The sequence below is a fragment of the Rhea pennata genome, chromosome 10 (assembly GCF_028389875.1).
Source record: "Rhea pennata isolate bPtePen1 chromosome 10, bPtePen1.pri, whole genome shotgun sequence".
NCBI classification, from domain to species: Eukaryota; Metazoa; Chordata; class Aves; order Rheiformes; family Rheidae; genus Rhea; species Rhea pennata.
In genome coordinates this window covers 23,041,136-23,060,509 of record NC_084672.1, presented here as the reverse complement: position 1 = coordinate 23,060,509, position 19,374 = coordinate 23,041,136, and the positions used below count along the sequence as shown (strand labels likewise).

Genomic DNA, 19,374 nt, shown 5'->3' with positions numbered 1-19,374 from the left:
GTCTCAGTTTTTTGGAAATTGTGATTCTGTAAATGTTGGACCCTTTGGGAAGTCTCCAAATCCCAAAATGGGGATGGCCACAAATAACATTGTTTTGAAAGGCTTAGCTATGCCTATTGTTTTAAGATGTATAGATTTTTTTTTTAATGAGAATAGAAGTCCAGTTCTGATGTAAACTGTTTCTACATTTAGCCCATTCTTTTTCTAATGACAATATTGCATAGATCTTTGTATCACCAGATGTTTTAACACAAAGTTATGAAAATTAACCAAGAATATAATAGGCATGTGAAATCACACTTTTCCAAACTAGGGAAATATGGGTTGTTTTGTATGGATTTTCTTAATTATTTCCAGAGCTTTGTGCTGTGCAGTATCTTCCGAATTAGTCTTTATGTTGCAGTTCTGATTAAAATTTTATTGCTTGGAAGAACTGCCGGAGAAGGTTGCCGAATTTCCATCTTCGGAGATTTTCAAGACTGAGCTATGCAATACCGCAGTTGACCTGATCTAGTGTTGGCAATAGACGTACTTCAAGCAGGTGGTTGGACTAGAGATCTTCAGAGTTCTCCATCAACGAATATTTTTCTGGTTTTGATGACTGTATCACTTTTCTATTTAAATGCTAAAATATACTTAAAATTGCAGTGGTCTCCATTTTAAAATCAAGGCATTTGCTAGCCTAAGGAAATTATGCTTAAAGAAAGAACTTGTTTCATTAAGTCCCTTAGCATTTATCTTCTTCTTCTTCTTCTTTTTTTTTTTTTTTTTTTTTTTTTTTTTTTTTAATGTAAGGATATTCATATCTTCATATTTCCAGAGCCCCTCAAATGAACAATTGAAACTTTGGGACTTTCTGATTTGTGATGGTTGAGGATTTTATGTAAACTTTCATAATGTGCTGATTTTTCTGAAATCTTTTGGATTGAGATGTAGTTTACTTGATATTATAATGTATTACTAAAGATAAGTTAACTATATTAGGGGACACAAATAGAGCTGTTCCCTTACTTGACAATGTATCTGAAAGCACTGATAGTGAAGTTCTGTGAAACTCTCTCCCCCCCCCCCCCCCCCGACCCGAAGCAGACATTTTTTTTTTGTTTTGTTTGTTTTTATTCCCCTCAAGCTGTTGCGCAGAAAGCTTTTCTTAATTGGCTACATCATGAATAATCACGTAATTGATTGTTTGGTTTGAGATGCATTTGAATGAAAACTCTGAATTAAACTGCTCGTCCTTTGATTTTATTCCGTTTTTAAACCATTACCTAATGCATGGCTGATGGTAAATCCACTGTTGTGCTTTGAAATCTTTGAAGTACGCCCACACGCTTGCGTCGTGCAGGTTTGTATCTGTGGAAAGGATTCTGCTCCTTTATCTGAAGCAATTGCAAGCTTCCTTAGCACCTCCACTCTACCTTTCATCTGCCACCAACTAGGAGATAGTTTTTGAGCTCTGCTACTTAATAGCAGGGCTTTCAAATACAGGAATGAGAGGGGAAAAAAATGACTTAATTCTTGAATCCAGTTTTCGTTAACCTGAGAACTGAACTCCTTTCCTGTGAGCCTGGAGCACTGAAGTTCTGTCTTCGGTGAATCGTATTAACTCCTCCTCAGTGTAGTGATTGCTTGCTGGCAATCCGTTATATCCGTTTTTGTTTTAGAACTGGACTTGCTCCACATATTACTGCAGATCGCTTGCGCTCCATATATACCTGTTCACGTGTGGTCTTATTTCTGGAGCAAGCCGACTGGTTTTTTCCAATGGGGAATGTGGGCTGGGTTGATGAGATAGTTTATGTGTGGGCCTGAGAGAGATGCAGTGATCCAGAATCACGTGTTTTTTTTTCTGCCTAGGACAGTCCTGAAACAGGACTCCATCAGGTCTGGTTCTCTCAAATTCCCTCTTGGTGTTACACCTCGGAGCCTGTGCATGCCCTTAGCATTTTGCTGTAAACACAGAGCTGTTACTCTGGACACTTTGAACTATTGAACACCAAACCCAACAACTTCTGAAGTCCCTGAGTATCGCATAGGTCTCAGATGAGATAGGGGCCAAATGCTGTGCATGACAGACACAATGTGCTTCAACAAGCAGTGGTAGTGGAGATGCAGAATAGTCTGCCCCCAGGTGTCTGCAGGTTCGGCCCTCTACCTTGCATCATCTGCTCAGGCAGTGAAGATGTAGTCCTACTTGACCAACTTAGTTGGAATCCAGTGTTGTAGTAGGATGTGCAAAATATGTGTCCTTCTGTGGTTTAAACACTTGCTCGTCTATCCTTGGAGTGGAGTGAGAGAAGAATACTTAACAAGATGGTTCATGTGTTAAGCAGCAGTTATACAGCAAAGTACCTGCCTGTTATTGTTGGGTGCTGGTTTATTGGCATCGTGACGTAGCGAAGCTGAATTTTTAGAGAGGGATATGAAAGGAGTTATGGAGGTTTGGGGAACTGTAAGAACAGACAAAACTTAATGATATAACAGAGGTGGGCAGAAGTGGAAGTGATGACTCAAAATTGCATGTAAGAAGCAGAATGGACATTGAGGTGTTAAGAAACTGAGAACGGCTAGTTTCTGTTCAGTAATGGGTGAGCCCTGGAGGAATAGGGGATTAAGATTGTCAAAAATGACTTTTCAATGAAAGGTTGAGGGCTTGTCCAATTCTAGGGCTTGCTCATCACCAAATTTCCTCCTTTTAAAGAGAGAGATAAGCACATGTCTGAATGTTGATAATACGGCAAGTAGTGCAACAGAAACGTTGGTTTTTTGAGTAGCTGGCGTAGAGAGTAATGACAACTGATACAGTAAAAATGCTGTGTCCAGTATCTAATAACTCATTGACTTCTGGTTATGGTATAAGGCACATGCTGAAGTTACTGCAGAGACAAAAAGCGCAAACTGGATCATACTCTGATCAGTAGTTACCTGGGGCCCCTTGATGAATTGTTTTAGTTTTAGTCAAAGTTGATTTTTAGAACTTTTTTTCCAAATGATACATTTTGAGTCATAGACTTTTTTTTCTTTTTTTCTTTTTTTTGGAAAAGTAGAATAGCCTTTTGTTCTGAATATTTAATTGCAATAGTTTAGTTGAGAGTAGGCTGCTGGGCAGTCTTTGTTGGTGGGTGCACACTCTGTTCTCACAGTCAGAATGGCCATTTCTTGTATTGAAAGAACGATAAATATGCACTTACCTGTGCTTGTTCTTGGGTAGGGGAGGGGGAACCCAAACTCATTCCAGCCCAAATTAAAGCAGGATCCAAACTGGTTTGTAGGAGTCACCGTTGTAAGGATGGAAAACCATGATATCTTTTGGCTTTAGGGTAAAGCTTACGTTACTGCAGCCTACAAACTACCTAGTGATTTCTTTGCTTAGGGCCGACTCGGCTGCAGTGATTTCATTTTCCAGCAAGAGTTCTGGTATCTGTGTGCGTGTCTCTCTCTGGCAGCTACCTGATAAAGTTTGGTAGGCACCCATGCAGAATTTTATGAAATGCTGGCATGGCTGATTCCAGTGCTTTCCATAGCGTATTTTTCTGATCCAGATGGCTGGTGTAAGGTGAAGTAATCCACACTGACTGTCATGAATTTGTGTAATTAATCCTAACCCTCTAGACCTCATTCCCAGGTTAGGAAGTAGTTTTATTTTTTCAGTATAGGTTCTTAGGAACCAGAGGTTGACTGGGTGAAGTTGCACCTCTCTCTTTGCTTAGCAGGTATTTTCTGTGTGGTGGTAGTTCCAGCTTCACAGCTGTGACTGTTAGCTCCAATTATTTCCCAGGAAGTCTGAGGACTCGGAATCCAAATGGGGTGGAGGGGGGAACAGTTTATACATCTGAAGAAAATGCTTAAGAGCTGTTCACATGGGAGGCTGGTAGAACCTCCTACAGAAGAGTCTTCAGGTAGGTAAGACAATGCAGGTCTGTGAAGAAAGAGGAAAAAATACTAGGCCTGTCATTGTTTATTATTTCTTTTTTGTTAATATGATGATCTTCTGATATCTTCTGATTCTGCATCTGGTAATTTTCTTATCATTTACAAAATGTTTGCAGATCCAGAGGTGCCGCGGAACTTGGCGTTTCTGAGGCAGCCTTCTTCGCTTACTAAAGTTACTGGGCAAAATGCGGTTTTTCCGTGTGTTGCGGTAGGATTTCCAACGCCGTATATCAGGTGGACAAGAAATGAAGAAGAGCTTATCACAGAAGGGTGAGTAATGGCTAGTATGTTTTTACATAAGAGTAGGAATTTAGAAACTGAGCTAAAGTTTCCATTTTAGATTAGTTCCCAATTTGATCTCTGCTTGGTTTTAAACCAGCAAAATGGATGCTGGTGTGTTTAAATGCCAGAGGGCTTCTCGACTGAGTGTTACGACAAGTATGGTATAGTTCATGAGAGCTGGAGAACAATTTCATGCTATTTCCTGCAGACACATGAAACCAAGAAATCTTATTTGAAACAGGAAGGCTTCAAGAATAAATTACTCTGTTAGATTGCCTCTGGAGTAAAAGAAGCAATTAAGAGTATAAGGATATTGCAGAAAAGCTTAGGCTTCTTCATGTTGGCGTCTTTCTCTCTGGAGATTCCTCACTAGCAATACTCTTTCTGCAGCAAAGATGTCTGATGTTAAGTATGCATCTAATGTTCCAGAAGAATTTAAGAATGTTTCATGCAGAATTTCATAATTTCTCATTAAATTTGAGTATTAAAATGTAAGCAGGATAAAAAAAACTATTTAGAGCCCTTTAGGAAGGCATTAAGTAACAATTATTAAAAAGTTATCACTGGTGTACAAAAGAATGTGGCAGAAAAGGGGAACAGAATAGTACAACATTTGTCAAGAAAAGCTGTGTTTTTGTCCGTCTAATGAATACGCATCCATGAGCAAGAAAATTATAAATGGATAGTTGGATGTTCTTAATGTCCTTCAGGATCAGCGGTGAGACTTGTAGCAGCAAGGTAATCATGAAAGTGAGGAGTAAAGTTGGGTCCTGGGTTAGAGTATGACTGCCACTAAAGGCAGCTAGAGGAGTGTGGAAGACTCTTATAGCACAAGCAGAGTAGTCACATGTTTTTTTTTGTCACCTGAAAAATCCAGGGACTCCTACTTTGAACTGTCTTTGTCTAGAGAATGTAGGTAATGACCAGCAGTTCTAATACCACGGAGAAGCTGTGCTGATGCTAGTCTGATGGCATGTGACTTTTTTGGGGGAAGGGTTTGTCTTTTTTTGTAAATACAAGAAATCATTCACAGAAAATGGATGGACGTACAGACTTGTTGCACTATCAAATGTAATGAAATGTCAGAATAAATGTGCTCGGTAAGATTTTGATTTGTTTTCCTTGCATGCCAAATGATGATGTATTGCCTTCACAGAGGTGTCCTGCCCTTGCCCCATCCCCTCCTCCTTGCCCTGTTCCCCCCTCGGTTGTGCCACATTCAGTGCACTGTGAGGGTACAGCTCGCTGAGCAGCTGCTCTTGTTTTATTTTCTTCTGATTTTTTGATATGGAGCTTTACTTTTCAAATGCTGCCTTGGGTACTGTTAATTCCTTCCTGAGTTTTCCTGTGATTATCATGGTAACTTCTGAGGGCTTCACACATGATTATTTGTGTGTGCGTGTATAAATATATATTATATGTAAACAAAAAGATAGGAAACAAAACTCAGTCCAGTCAAACTTTTTCACCATTGTTGAATGGTTTAGGAATATAATCTTTTGTTTTTACTTTTTTGTTGAAACTATCAGTTCACCTAATATTAAATGTTTTCTCTTCATGCTGTGTTGTTAATAAGAGTCTGTACAGGAACCTGTATTTCACAGATTATTATTAAGAATTTAGAGTGCTGTGGCTTTTGGGGAATAAATATTTATTATGAGACCAGATAAAGGGAAGGTGTTCAGTTTGATGGAGAATCTGTCAAAGAACACAACAAGATTTATGTTAATGGATGAATGTGAGTAAATTTTAATGATGGTAGTCTTGTGATTTGTTCAAACACCAAGCCTCTAATGCAATATATTGTGAAATTAGTTTGCTATGATAAAATATCTGTCAAACTAATTTCTTTTTTTAATGCATACTTTGAAACATTGTTTTAAAACTTGTTTGGTTTGTCAGTAAGGTGATAGCATGTGAAAGTATCACCCCAATATGGATTGACATTAATCTGAAATTCATAAAATACTTGTGGTTGTCTACCCTTAGATTTAAATGTGTGGGCAGACGCTTTGAAAATATGTGATTTTTCTGAGCTTGAAAGAGAGGAGGGATCATTGCACTTTGAAGTTAATGCAGTGCCAAAATTTCCATTGTAGTAGAACTGTTGCTAACTTGAAGGAGTCCTTTCAGAACTTGGTAACTTAAAAGATTTTAAATATAAATCAATAACTAGAAACAAAGTCACCAAAACCAGTAAGTAATTTTCAAATGCCGTAGTACATTTATTATGAATGCATTGTCAATAGAGTGCTCAAGGTGAACTTACTAAGAAAGCAGATATTGGTGCCTCTGCCTGAAGAACTAACCTTCTGGCTTAGGAAGACCTCCTAGCGTCACACGAGAGCACTCGGAGGCCGGTAGTTGCAGTGAGTCGCCTGTTACGGCATCAAACTACAAAAATCTTGCATCATACGAAACATGTTCATCCAGCTAGAGGTGGAACGTGTGCACGGGTTCCCGTCACACAGCCCAAGAGGCGAAGACATACATCTTTGTCGTGCAGCTGTGGCTGGCTGCTTGTGTATTTTGGTCACCGAGATGTGTGCCTCTGGCCATGTAATGGCAGGGAACTGGAATAGTCTCAGGGAAGCGGCAGCAGGGAGTAGGCACGTTTGATGGGTTGCAGAGGAGCAGGCAAGAGGGGAATGGCTGTGGGTTATTCTGTCAAGCTACAAATTAGGGACCCCAGGTTGAAAGGTTCGACTGCTCATGTTGTGGTTCCTCGTAATGGAACACAAAGTTCCTCAAAACCTATGAAATGCCCGGTTTCCACCCAGGACGTGAAAGTCTCTGTCCTCAGGAGCTGAAGAATGGGATGCTCTCCAGAGGAGCAGTCTCCATGTGCTCGCGCTGTCCCCATACCCTTTTCTAGGCATTGCTGTTTGGCATCTTGAGAGAAGCAGGATATTTCACTGTGTGACCTCTTTTTTTATTCCTTAAGACCTTCCTTACTGTATTAATGGTTTTGGCGATAAAAGTCACTGGAAATAGAGTTGAAAATTGGCCCCAATGATCTGTCACTGGGAAAAATGACTGCTTGGTTGAAAGTTTTAACTGAATTGACTCAGTATTCAAACTAATGATCTTCATGGTGTTTAATAATTTTTGTAAAACTACATTGTTTGAAATTGAAAGAAAAGGTTAAATCCAATGCCAAATTGAAAATTATGCTGCTGGTCCTCGTAACTCCAGAGTAAAGCTTCAAAATATGAAGTGGACTGCCGCTAGGCTCAAACTGAAGCAGATGCAATGAACCAGAAGTGTGAATTCATTTGTGTATTACCTTGTGATATAGGGTGTATCGCTCATAATTTTGAGGTTGAGGGTTGGCAGTGCTAATGCAGACCCGCCCTGTCATGTTTTCCACGTGCAGTTCAGCAATTTGAGTATGTGTTCTACTTTTTTGGCTAGATTTCCCTGTAAACTCAGTATGAATAACATCTCTGCCAGGGATTTGGAAGGTGTTGAGAGAAATGGAAGGAAATGGGAAAGGCCACTAATGTATAAAGCAATTTGGAGGAAAAAAATAAAACCCAACATCCTTTTCAGAGAAGTCTGTTTCTAAATAAGTAAAATTTCATGTTGGAAACTTTAGACGATACAAAATACTATATTGGAAATGCTGTATGCAGGCAGAATAGTTCTTCAGATTTTGCCAACTTCGTACCTTCCATAAGTTTGTTCCAGACATGTCCTGTGTGGCTGAGGATCCTGCTGTGTGAAGATCTGTTTTGTAGTGAATGCAGGAGTAATTTCATGCTTCTCATAAGCCTGAAATGGAAAAGTGAGGTTTCAGTTGAGGTGGAGGCCAAGATGGGTTACCAGTGCTTGGGAGGCGAGCTCTGAGTTTCAGACGTACAGACGATGCTCTTCAGCTTGGGACCCTTTCCGCAGCGAGTAGATAAATGTTCTGCTGCTGTATGCTCAGATAGCATATATAAGATAATCCAGTTTATATTTGGAAGAAAATATAGCTGCCTGGATCACAGGAAGTTCTATTAAAAAAAAAAAAAACAAAAAACCTACAGCAGGTGAGACGGTTAATTTGAAAATAAACAGTTGAAAGGACTCTAAATAATAACTATATTTAATAAAGCTATGAAAGTACCACTAATTCTTGAATGATGAGAGTTGTTCAATTTAACAAAATACTTTTATGTCATTTAAAAAAAAGTCTACAGCAAATTCCAACAGAATTCAAGCGAATACCGTGGCTGTGTTATGAATCACTTTCCAAAATGAGGAAATTGCAAAGCCAAGGTTGCATGTGCAGCATTAATTTTCTGCTTTTGCTGTATGTATTAAAATAGTCTTGAATTGTATAACCATATTCTTAGATAAAATGCACTTTTTCCTTAATACCATACATGAATATCTGATATTTTTGATTATGTATTATTTTTTGCCAGGGCCTCTGAGTGGTTTGTATTAAATGAATTGTACTTGGCCAACTGAGCAAAGGTTAAACATAGCCGAGAAATTATGGAGATTTTTCTGGTAGTAGATTCAACAGAATAACCTAATATGCAGTCTAATTTTATTTGCTGTACTTTACCAGGACTGCAAAGAGATTGTAAGATGTTTTGGGAGGAATATTTTAAAAACAGATGCCTCTCCACGCCACCCCTCAGAGGGTATAACTGACCCTTAAAAGAATGCAGTGAACTGATAAAGATTTACTGTATTTTCTCATGCTGAAATATAAAAGTAGTATGACTAGGTATTCAGAGTTGCTCAAGAAATTGTATATTGAGGGTGTGTGTAACAGTGTAACTAAAGGCAATATGAAACATATATAAAAAGCTTGAATTTGATTTTGCCATTCCCTGACATATGAGCAATCATTCTGTTTTTAATGAATTTTTAAAATTGTATTGTTACTTTTGTATTAAGCTGCTTCTTTGTGTCTAGTATCGACAATCTGATTGCTTTACTCCTTTTGTGTAAATGCTTTGTTATCCTTACAAAATCAAGATTTCTCTCTATTTTATAACAAAAGCAATTTTGCTTTAAGCCCGGAATTATTCCACAGCTAATGTGTAGAGAAGGAATCGTCAAGCAGTTTGAAAGATAAAATTTTTGTTTCCTCTTAACAGCAATGAACTTTTATTGGATCAGATATTGGTAAACTCTGGATACTATTTTTTCTAGATTTTCTCAAAATATCAGACGTAATAATTATTTTTGATTTTAAAAGTATGGAACAACATTTAGATGGTCAAAACCTATATAACTGTTATATATGCAGTGTTTAAGAATTCATTTAAGTATTACCAAATACTTCAAGTAGTTTGTGAGACCTTACAGGGGGCTAATTTTTGTTGCCTAATATGACAATACTTAGCAACTTTGAATAGTTTTAGTAACCCGTTAGTTGCTGGTTCGTACCCAGAACAGCCAGTCTGCTGCCCCCTCGTGTGCATGCAGCTTCCCTGCTCTCTTTTAAGACAGATTTTTTTTCCTCTTAATTCAAGTAATGGTTATATTTGTTCAGTTTTTAAATATATCGAATGAAAAATTTAGTCAACAATTATAATAGCACCATAAATCCATATTAACATGGTAGCTGGGGAGCCAAACAGCTATGTGTCATAATAATTTATATTTCTACTCAGATAGGAACATTGATTTTAATACCATAATGCTAGTAAAAAATTTGAACTAGAAAAAGTAATTGTATATTGGCTACGCTATAGAGATCAAACAAAGATGTTTTGCAGTCACATGCTCTTCAGTTAATGTTTTGGAAAAAATTTGTCCTCTCCCACCTCCCCGGCCCTGACTTTCTGGTTCCAGACAAGTTCATCAGGTAGTGCCGAAGCCATTCCAGCTGTATCTCTGAATGCTTACGTTTTTGCTAATGTGACTGAATTATCTCATTTTTCTGCAATGTTAGTTGTTGTCTAAATACTGTGGATCCCATTTAATTAAGAAGGGCTGAAGCTGAAGGTGCAGAAAGATGCATTGCCTGTGCGCAGTTGATTTATTGCACTTGGTTTTAACTGTGAAGCCCAAGTGTGGAATTTGACCATCCAGCAGAAAATTTTTCGAACCCGACACCTCGTAAATGGCACCCAGAAATACTGCGCATAAACACTTCAGTTTATTTAGATATTTCATACAGAGAACTTATGTACACTACCACATTGATACTCTGTTTACATACATTTTTCCATCTAATTACCAACATGTCCTGTTTTGCACAGCTATGAAAGATTTCTTTTACTTGCGGGAGGGAGCCTGGAGATCCGCGAGGTTGCGGAGGACGATGCTGGGACGTATTCCTGCATAGCCGACGCCGGGAACGAGACGGCCGAAGCTCAGGCAGAGCTTACGGTTCAAGGTAGGCACAGCACTTACCGCTCTGGTCCCCTGGAAGAAAAAAAAAAGGGGGGGGGAGGGAAGTTTACGTGTTATGTGGTTCTCTGATTTATTATTTGAACTGTGTTTTTCATAAATATTGAAATGAGAAATTTGCTTATGTAATTGTTTCATTGGCCTGTCTGGACAGATGTGCCAGTGGACACTATAAAAAGCATTTTTTATAATCCTTAAAAATACTGCTATTTTCAAGGAGCTCACCAGAAGATAAAAGCCAATATACTTGATTAGTAAGTTCCTGTTTTATTATGTGTATAATGATTTCTCCTGCTTACTCAAGAAGCTATTTTTCACAGAAGCAGTGCTGAAGCACTGATTTAGAAACATCTTTATATAACCTACACAAATAAGGTAGACTTGTTTGGGAGCAGAAAAAATTGGTTAAAAGTTCGACTTTTTCATTACTCTCACATACCGTGCAGAAGTACACTTTCTTCTTTTAAATTGGAGTTTTGCATCGCTTTAAAGTATTTCAGCTAGCTTTGACTTGTGCATCAGTGGTTTGCATCTGATATCCTCCTAAGAACTTTGCTGACTTATCTTTCAAGGGATTGCAGAACAGTAAAGTTGGTCTTAAAAATAAATCTGAAGGGATAAAATGTAATCATTGAACGACTTTTAAGGCAGGCTTGTCTACAGGCTGAACGGTAACGGCCAAAATAGGGTTTGTCAGTGTTCAGCACTCGAGGCACGCATGTTTGTTCGTGGTGTCGGAGTTTTACGCGCCTTAGTTTCCCCTCTTGGTTTTTAGGCTTAGAACAAAATTGATGCTATGTCTTTTTTAAGACTTATGTGTTTTATGATTAATAGCACTTTATGATGGTTTTAGGTTACCCGGTGTATGCTGCTGCTTAATTTATTTCCAGATTGCATATTTTGCAGAGTTGGCATGGTGCCTTGAGCTTTATGGGCAGTGGCAGAAAGGGGTAATGTTAGTGATATGACACAATTAAGCTAAGAAAATCATTATTAAGACTGAGATTACAGCCTTAATTTAGCATACACTGCCCGATCACTTGAGGATGGAAGTGATCCAAGAGCAGGGTTTGCTCCATAATGTAATGTGATTCATTATTTATTTGATTGTAAAATTTTAAAATCTGATCTGCCAACTAATCATTTCACCTTGCAGTTTTTTTTTTTTTTTTTTTTTTAGGCCTGGGACAAAATGTTATTAGTTCTAATGCTTTGATATTAAAATATATTAAGGATTATTCAGAATGTGTTTTGGAAAGTTGCATTTCTGATTTTATTTCTCAGTTCTAAATCTTATTTAGTTCTACTTCCCTTCAGCTTCAAGAAGTCACTGCAGAGAGTAATTGCACTTCTCCATTACGTAATTTGGTAAAGGGTTGAATAGTTTGAGTAACTGTTGTCTGATCATTGTATCATTTTCTTCGAGACCAGAAAAATTGCCATCTTTTCCCACCTAATGACCGTATGATTCTGCTTATTTTAGGCTGCTTATATCATTCTTAGAGATTAAAGTCTGGGAGAAATTCATAAAAGAAATCTGGGTTTTTGGTATGTAATTTTTGTTTCATCTATTTGTCTGCATCTTTTTCTTGAAGCAACTGAGGTTTTTTATTAGAAGATTTCAGTAGCACAGTAGAGGTTGTACTAATGCAGTCAATTTTTCTTCTTTCCTATTAACATTTCATCATTACATGATGGCAGGATGGCAATTCAGTGACTCATTTGCAAGCCCTCGCTTAAGTGTGGGTAAGATGGCATTATTTGACAGTGTTAGGACAGTTAAAGTGCAGTAGCGTTCCCGTCGATGGCTCTTCCCGAGATTTCCCTGCAGGGTGGCAGTGCAAGGTGCCGATTTACTGAAAATTGCAGGTGCTTAGCAATAACTCACGTTACCCAGGTGTAAGCTTGAATTGCATATAAAACGCAGAGAGTGCTCATTAAATGTTACTCTGTTTCCAGGCCATCTTTCCTGCATGCTTTAATGTACGAAGGAGGGAGAAGTTAACACGCGTTGTTGTGGAGGGGGTTGGCAGCGGCGGAGCAGCCGGCCGCTGCCCTCGCGCCGCCGGAGCAGTGCGGCCGCTCCCCGGCGCCGTCAAAGGGCAGAGCGGCTCGAGTCATGACGGCCGCGTTGGCGGGCCCGCCGCTCGGGTGCCGAGCCTCGGGGAAGGCACAGCGGGTTTTTCGGTGCCGCTTGAGCCTGTTGGCCTAAGGTAAAGGGGAGGTACTCGGAGATGCCTTCCCTCGGACCGCGTAAAAGTACCCGTGCTGATCAACCCGGAGAGCTCGCGGTTTCCTCTTCAGTTTGGCACTCTTAAATTCAGATAAATCTAAACTTAAAAAAAACTAAAGGAGTTTATCGCATTGCTCAAGATTGCATTGCTTTAAGATATCACCTTCACGTGCTTTGAACGTTGTCCTTTGAACAGGCTCCCCTGTGTAATTAACAGAAATGCTTGAGGAGTCTTGTATTGTTTTAATGCTTAGTTTATATATACTTTATATATATTTTATATATATATATATATATGCATGTATGTGTGTATGTATGTGTACACACACACATATATATCGACATATATGTGTATTTGCAAAAAAAAACCCTTCTGCTCTTGTCAGCTGTGAACGAATCGGTAGCGTTCCCATTGGAGAAGAGTGGAAAGCGTTGAAAGAAAAGTTGGGGAAACGAGTAGTAAGTTTATTTAAAACGCAGTTGGCTGGCTCCTGTTTGGGTGGAAAACTGCGGCCTGGAAGAGCCCCCACGGCGGTGAAGTACTGAGCAGGTTATAAGTTCATTCTTCATCTGGGACATACTGAACATTTGTCAGCATGCACGGGGCCCCTGGGACGGCGGCTGTCGCCGGGACGTGTGCCGGAGCGCTGCCGGAGCTTCCCATCTCCCGGGCCGGAGCGGACGCCCTCGGAGGGAGAGTTCCCTTTGGGCTGAGATATTTACTGCAGGCTATTGTGAGTCGCAGTGCAATTAAAAAAAAAAAAAAAAAAACATCCATTTTTGTATTGCTAGTGCAAATTATATAATTGATGCAATTTGCTACGTTTCGGTTGCAGAAATGTAGCTCTTCGGCCTCTAGCACAGCATTCACTGTGTAATGCCTTCAACAAGACGAGTTAAATGCCTTAGGGTGTTGATTTATTAAAACTGGAAAAAAGATTAAAGGAAAGTTTTATTTAAAGTATTTTTTTTTTAGTGGGGAATTTGAGGGAGAACGTGGCAGCTGTCTGATCACCGCCTCGTTGATGCTGCCAGAGTGAATTGTATGGGGGGAACAAAACAGAAGGAAGTAGCGGTTTGATAGAAATCGCTTTTGTGCTTTGAAAGGAAATACCTGAAATGTTTTAGTGTAGCTTTATAGCCATATGCTAATGAAGACTCCTGACTCTGGCAAAACATATATTTTCTGCTGTTTTTCCAGCTGTATAGGGGAGAAAAAAAACATGTTTGTGCTTTCTGTACAGCTACTATGTAGCAATTTAAATAATAAAAGAAATCGAGATAAAGTCTAGATTTTGTCTAGTAGATAGGTTTTTAAATAGTTGCAGTGACACAGATCAGAATTGAAATTATTACGTTGTTACTGCATTAGTCTTCTAGACTGTCAGACTTGAAACATTCTTCTCTTTACACTGCACATCTAATTGCCTTGTAATATATATATACATATATATATTAAAAAATTCTGAGACGGTGCAAGTGTTTCTAAAGCTTGGAGCAAAGCTTTGGTGCACCAAAGAGGAAAGAAACTTAGTTTCCCCAAATCTGTGGAAGTATATGTAGGTTGATTTTCTTGGAAATAATTTGTACCATTTATAGTCCTTCAGCTTTATTTTTCATTTAGCCATGCTGTTTGTTGTTGGACTAATAGGACTGATACGCAAAACCTTACGGTTATCGATGGCAGGCAATGAATTATTTTGAGTTTTATATTGGAAGATCTTAGCTGAAAACCTAGCTATGATTATGCCCCAATTGCTATTTGAATTCTTTTCTATTTTTAATTACGAGTTTAATTACTGTTGTTTATGCTGAGGAGCAATGTAGTCTAAAGCTGTTGGCCAGGCTTTAAAAATAGCTTGAAAAAGTGGTTCTGATTTACACTATCACAAGGCTTCAATCAAATAGCTTCACAGCTATTTCCAGCTGATTTTTAAGTATCTACTGTGAACTTCGTGTCTTCCAGGGAGAGACTTTAAAATGTTGCATAGGATATGTGTGTTTAACTGCAGTAATCGCATCCAACTGGTTATACTTCGATACTTCCTGGGAGATCACAGTATGATGAAGTCCTGTTTGAGAAGACTCTTTCGGTGAACTGCTTATGGTATATTGGGATTCACTTTTAAGTCTAGATCATCAGATGCAGTTGTCTTTCCTATTACAGTTCATAACATCTTTTTTTAACATCTCATGAAATGGTGAGAAAATTACAGTTTCTTAGTGCATAGGAGGCAGGTTGGCTCCCCATCTGCGTTGGTCACCGTTGCCGTATCTACTGTCTGGGTGGCAGAGAGAGTATCCAGTCCTGCCCATTTGGTTTCCTTGTCTTGCACAAAGAGCAAATTTGCTTTTACTAGGTGCCTCTACCCTTACTAACCAGCTTGAATTAATTTCCTTAAGAATTCCTTTTTTTAAAATAAAATAAAATAAATGTTGCTTGCCTTGCCTTAAAGAATCTTCTAAAAGTACCTCTGACCAGATCTTAACCTCTGGCAGATGCTTTGGTAAGAGAAAGTGCCGTCCTTCACAGGAAATCGTAGATGTTTGAAAACCAAATTAAATCTTGTAATAAGAGTAGTATGTCTGGGTGACTCTTATTTTTGCATTAAGCTTTCATTATTGTTGGAAACTATTCTAGGAATGAAATTTGAAGCAACACTGGAAATTGCTAAAAACCTTTCTCATACTTTGTAGATTATTGATTTCTGTTTTTAATTAAACTCTATGCTGTATCTTGATAATAGGCTTCACTTCACTAATAGATTCAGAAATGTTGCATTAAGCCTGATGCTGTAGAAGTCTCAAACTTGGGAAAAGTATTCTGTCTTTTTGGATATAGCATAACTTTGGGGAAGCTGATAATGTTAAAAGTCTTTCCTTTCTCTGAAAAATGCAATGTAAGTTCTGTTAATGATTCTTGTTCATTGGAAATACAAATGATTTGCAGTAAAGAGTCTAATGTGGGGAGGGTATATATAATAATCTCACTGGAATATCGGTCAGTGCCATTACACTTCATGGTATTGTCTGCTTTTTAAGTATAGTTTAATATTTATGAGGTTAAATAATTTACCTATGGATTCAACTAAATCCTCTGAACAACTACAGATATTTTTGAGTCATTTTTGCGTATTTGTCCTTTATTAGCAGCATCAACCTTGCGTAAGTAGTTGTAAGCCTTATAAACAAATATTTGAAATTATGAGGAGACTTGCTCAGACCCAGGGCCTCCCAAATTCCTATTTACATAAGGTACACGTTTCTAATACTAAATGTGAATTCAAAGAAATACCAAAGAGTTCCTTACGTTCCACAGAAAATCACTTCTGTAGTGTTTTCATGTACTGAGGTCCAACTTTTGCTGCCCACCACTATTGTGCAGAACTCCCAGCCTCAGCAGAGCCTCTGGCTCGCTCTGCTTGTAGTTCTCTAAATCCAGCTCCTGTAGTCTGTAAACTGTTGTAGACCTTTCTTTTTTTTTTCTTCTTTTTTCTTTTTTTTTGTATGCCTTGATCTTTTTTAAGACTAGGAGGACCATTTGTGATATTGTAATATAATGCAGCAAAGGTATTGAATATCAGCCAGTGAATTTTGTGTGGTCTAATGGCACATAGCCATTTGAGCACAAGTATTTGAAGAAAGTCCCCAAGCTACAATTACAGCAGCTATTTTAAAAGGACATTAGTGATGCGGCAATATCAGTCTAACTTGTCTGACTGTGGACGGAATTTTGCGGAGATGGCAAAAGGCATGTGCACTGCCGTATTTCCGAAGTGAGGGACAACCAAGCTTGTTAAAAGAAAGCCTGAATTCTGAATATAAATCCCAAATTTTGGTTCCTTTAATCGCGCTTTCAGGAGCGGATGAGCCAGCTTTGCCAAAATTTTGCAAAAGGGATGCCAGGAGTGACCCAGGTGTCGGCAGTGCAATGCAGGTGTAGCAAGAGTGAGCTGTAAATACAGCTACCATTGCATTTTAAGCTTTTTCTCTGAAAGAATATCTTTTCCAGAGTTACCTGAAAGCCAATAACTAGGTCAACTCTGTCATTCTCTGGATGGTTTTCTTTGTGCTGCATAGGTGTTGCATGGTTTTCGAACAGATTTTTGCAGCGCAGAAAAAGCAATTGCAAACCAGCCCTCAACAGCAAGGTGTTAATGAGGACGAAGATGGGATCCTTCTGGCTGAGAGCCCACTGCTGAATTGCGAGGTTTTACTGCAAGGCAGGGCACCAGATGTTACGGTAGGTGCCTTACGGGCCTGTTCTGTGCCTGCGTCCGACTCGCTACCTTTGTTTCCCCTCCTCCAAAGAGGCAGTAATAGAGGTAGGGCAGAACATGTTTCTCATGTTTCTAAAAAATCTCTCCTTAAGCGTGTGAATAGCTAAGTGCTGAAAGCCCGAAGAGCGTTGCCTCCATGGGAGGAGTGCCTTGACCCGGAGGTTTCCCTTTCCCCGCCGTTCGCAGCCTAGCTGGGGCGACGACGGAAGGAAGCTCGCGGAACGCAGGCTTGTTCCCCACGTTGGGTTACGCTGCTTTAAAGCAATCGCTTTGGACACGGTGACAACTGGAGGCCAAGCCGAAGCTGAAACCTCAGCTTTTGCTTCTGTTACGCTGCGCTCGTAGCACTTTGCAGTTTCAGCGTCTTTCCAGAACGGTTTGTTTTCCCAACCGGAGCAGCCATACGGCAGCCACCAAGCTTTGTACAAATGCTTTGGGCCTCTATGGAAATTCTCTTTTTCCTAGTGAAGATGCATCAGTGACAAATCACTAACTTCTTCAAGGTAGAATTACCATGGTGTTCCCCTTGGTGTAAGCTTGAGTGAATATATAAGCCGTATTGCTGGGATGAGCTTTAGATTACACATTGCTGCAAAAAGTTCAGATCCAGCAACCATAGTTATAGCAGCCATAACCTATTAACATCCACTCTCTTTCTTTGTTTCCTTGGAAGGTGTTGTATTTTTTCTTGCTACAAGCCAAATTTGTTGCCTGTCCCCTAATTCTTTTGTTAGAAGACACAGTGAATAGCTGTTTCTGATGCATCTTTTCTCTAACATAGTTTTTATACATCTGCTTGAGGATTTATATTTTCCTTTCTTGCCCTTCTTCCGGAGGAATGCCTTCAGAACTGCGCCTCCGTGGAAGATGCGGCGCTCTGTGCATTTATGCAGTGCTGTGTGGTTTCTTTGTTCACCTGGGCATGCTAGCAAATTTTCGCTTGGGGGGGGGGAAAAAAAAAAAGGCTGGAAACACAGCTCACAGTGAGCTTCTGTGAAGGACAGAAAGTTGTTTTAGTCCGTCTGTGGCATTCGGCAGTGCTCCTGAACCTCTCATAGTATTTAGAGTCATGCTGGAGAAAGGAGGATGCTTCTCTTGCTCTTTTGTTTCACTTTTTAAAGTTTGGAATCATGTTGATGAACGAGAGAGAATATAGTTTTTGAGTGTGTGTTTCTGAGCTTGTGTATGTCTGTGTATATATGTGTGTATATGTATGTAGATATACACATATGTACACTGATGAACACCCTTAAAAATTGCATTACCAACATCCCTCATGTATATACATCTCCTCCCTCTCTCTATATCTCCATATATATATATATATAAATATATATATATATATATATACACATATCTACCATTAAGAAACCCCAATCCAAATTATCAGTAACCCATACAATTCAGGCAAAATGGTTTTCCATGTAAATGTTCTTGAGTAATCCTTGGGGATAATGCAAATGTTACTAAATTAAACCTCACTGTCTTAAATATCTGCAGCGTAGAAATTGATATTGAACTAAGGGAATTGTAAAAGCTGGTTTATCTTTCAGGTAGAATTTCTAACGAATTAAGATCATATTAACAGAGTTTTGAACCAGCTGCTGCTTTATGGAAAAATACCTACTCTCAGAATAGCTTAAAAAAAAAAAAAGAGAGATATCAGTAAATTTGGCCTAAATCATTAGTTACAAATAGTACACATTTTTGCATAAGTCTAATATTTAGATAAGTTCTTGTCTCTTTTCCCAAATCATAGGATATTTCAATAATGAGTTGGAAAATTAGACATTGATTTAGCTTAAGCCTCCTTTTCCTTTAAAGCTGGGTTGCAGAACAGTGGATGAAAAAAGAAAAGAAAAGGGAAGCCTAACAGACATTCATCCCATCTGATTTTAGACTTGTGTGTGTAAATGTGGTCAGTGAGGCAGTCAGTGCTTCTTTGGGGCAATCAGACGCTGTATAGCTAAGAACACTCGCTCCAAGACAGATCACTGAAGGTGAGCGTAAGTATGTTCTTATATGCGAATATACCATCTTTCAGCATTTCTCCCTATTCTATTACCTCCGCTGGAGGCATGCCCCAACTTGGTCATGAACCTGCAATTTGTAGATGGAGGAGATAGCTTTACTGCTTCTCTATTATAGAAGCCATCATCGGCTGGGTGAGGTGTCACGCGTACAAAAAGCACAGTTTTTACCTTCAATCCATGGTGTGAACTTGTTGCACGCTGAATCCTGGTCTGAATTTATGCTGTACCTCTTAAGTGTAGCTCTAGTGAGCTA

General features: G+C 39.0%; 1 protein-coding gene across 9 annotated transcripts in view; it reads left to right on the top strand.

The window, feature by feature from the left end:
- The window catches only part of NEO1 (neogenin 1), a 194,574-nt gene that overhangs the window by 80,434 nt on the left and 94,766 nt on the right, over positions 1 to 19,374 (top strand). For all 9 annotated transcript variants that reach the window (XM_062583518.1, XM_062583517.1, XM_062583520.1 and 6 more), the window contains exons 4-5: positions 4,050 to 4,203; positions 10,425 to 10,561. In XM_062583518.1, coding sequence (XP_062439502.1) covers positions 4,050 to 4,203; positions 10,425 to 10,561 — 291 coding nt within the window. The remainder of the gene's footprint in view (positions 1 to 4,049; positions 4,204 to 10,424; positions 10,562 to 19,374) is intronic.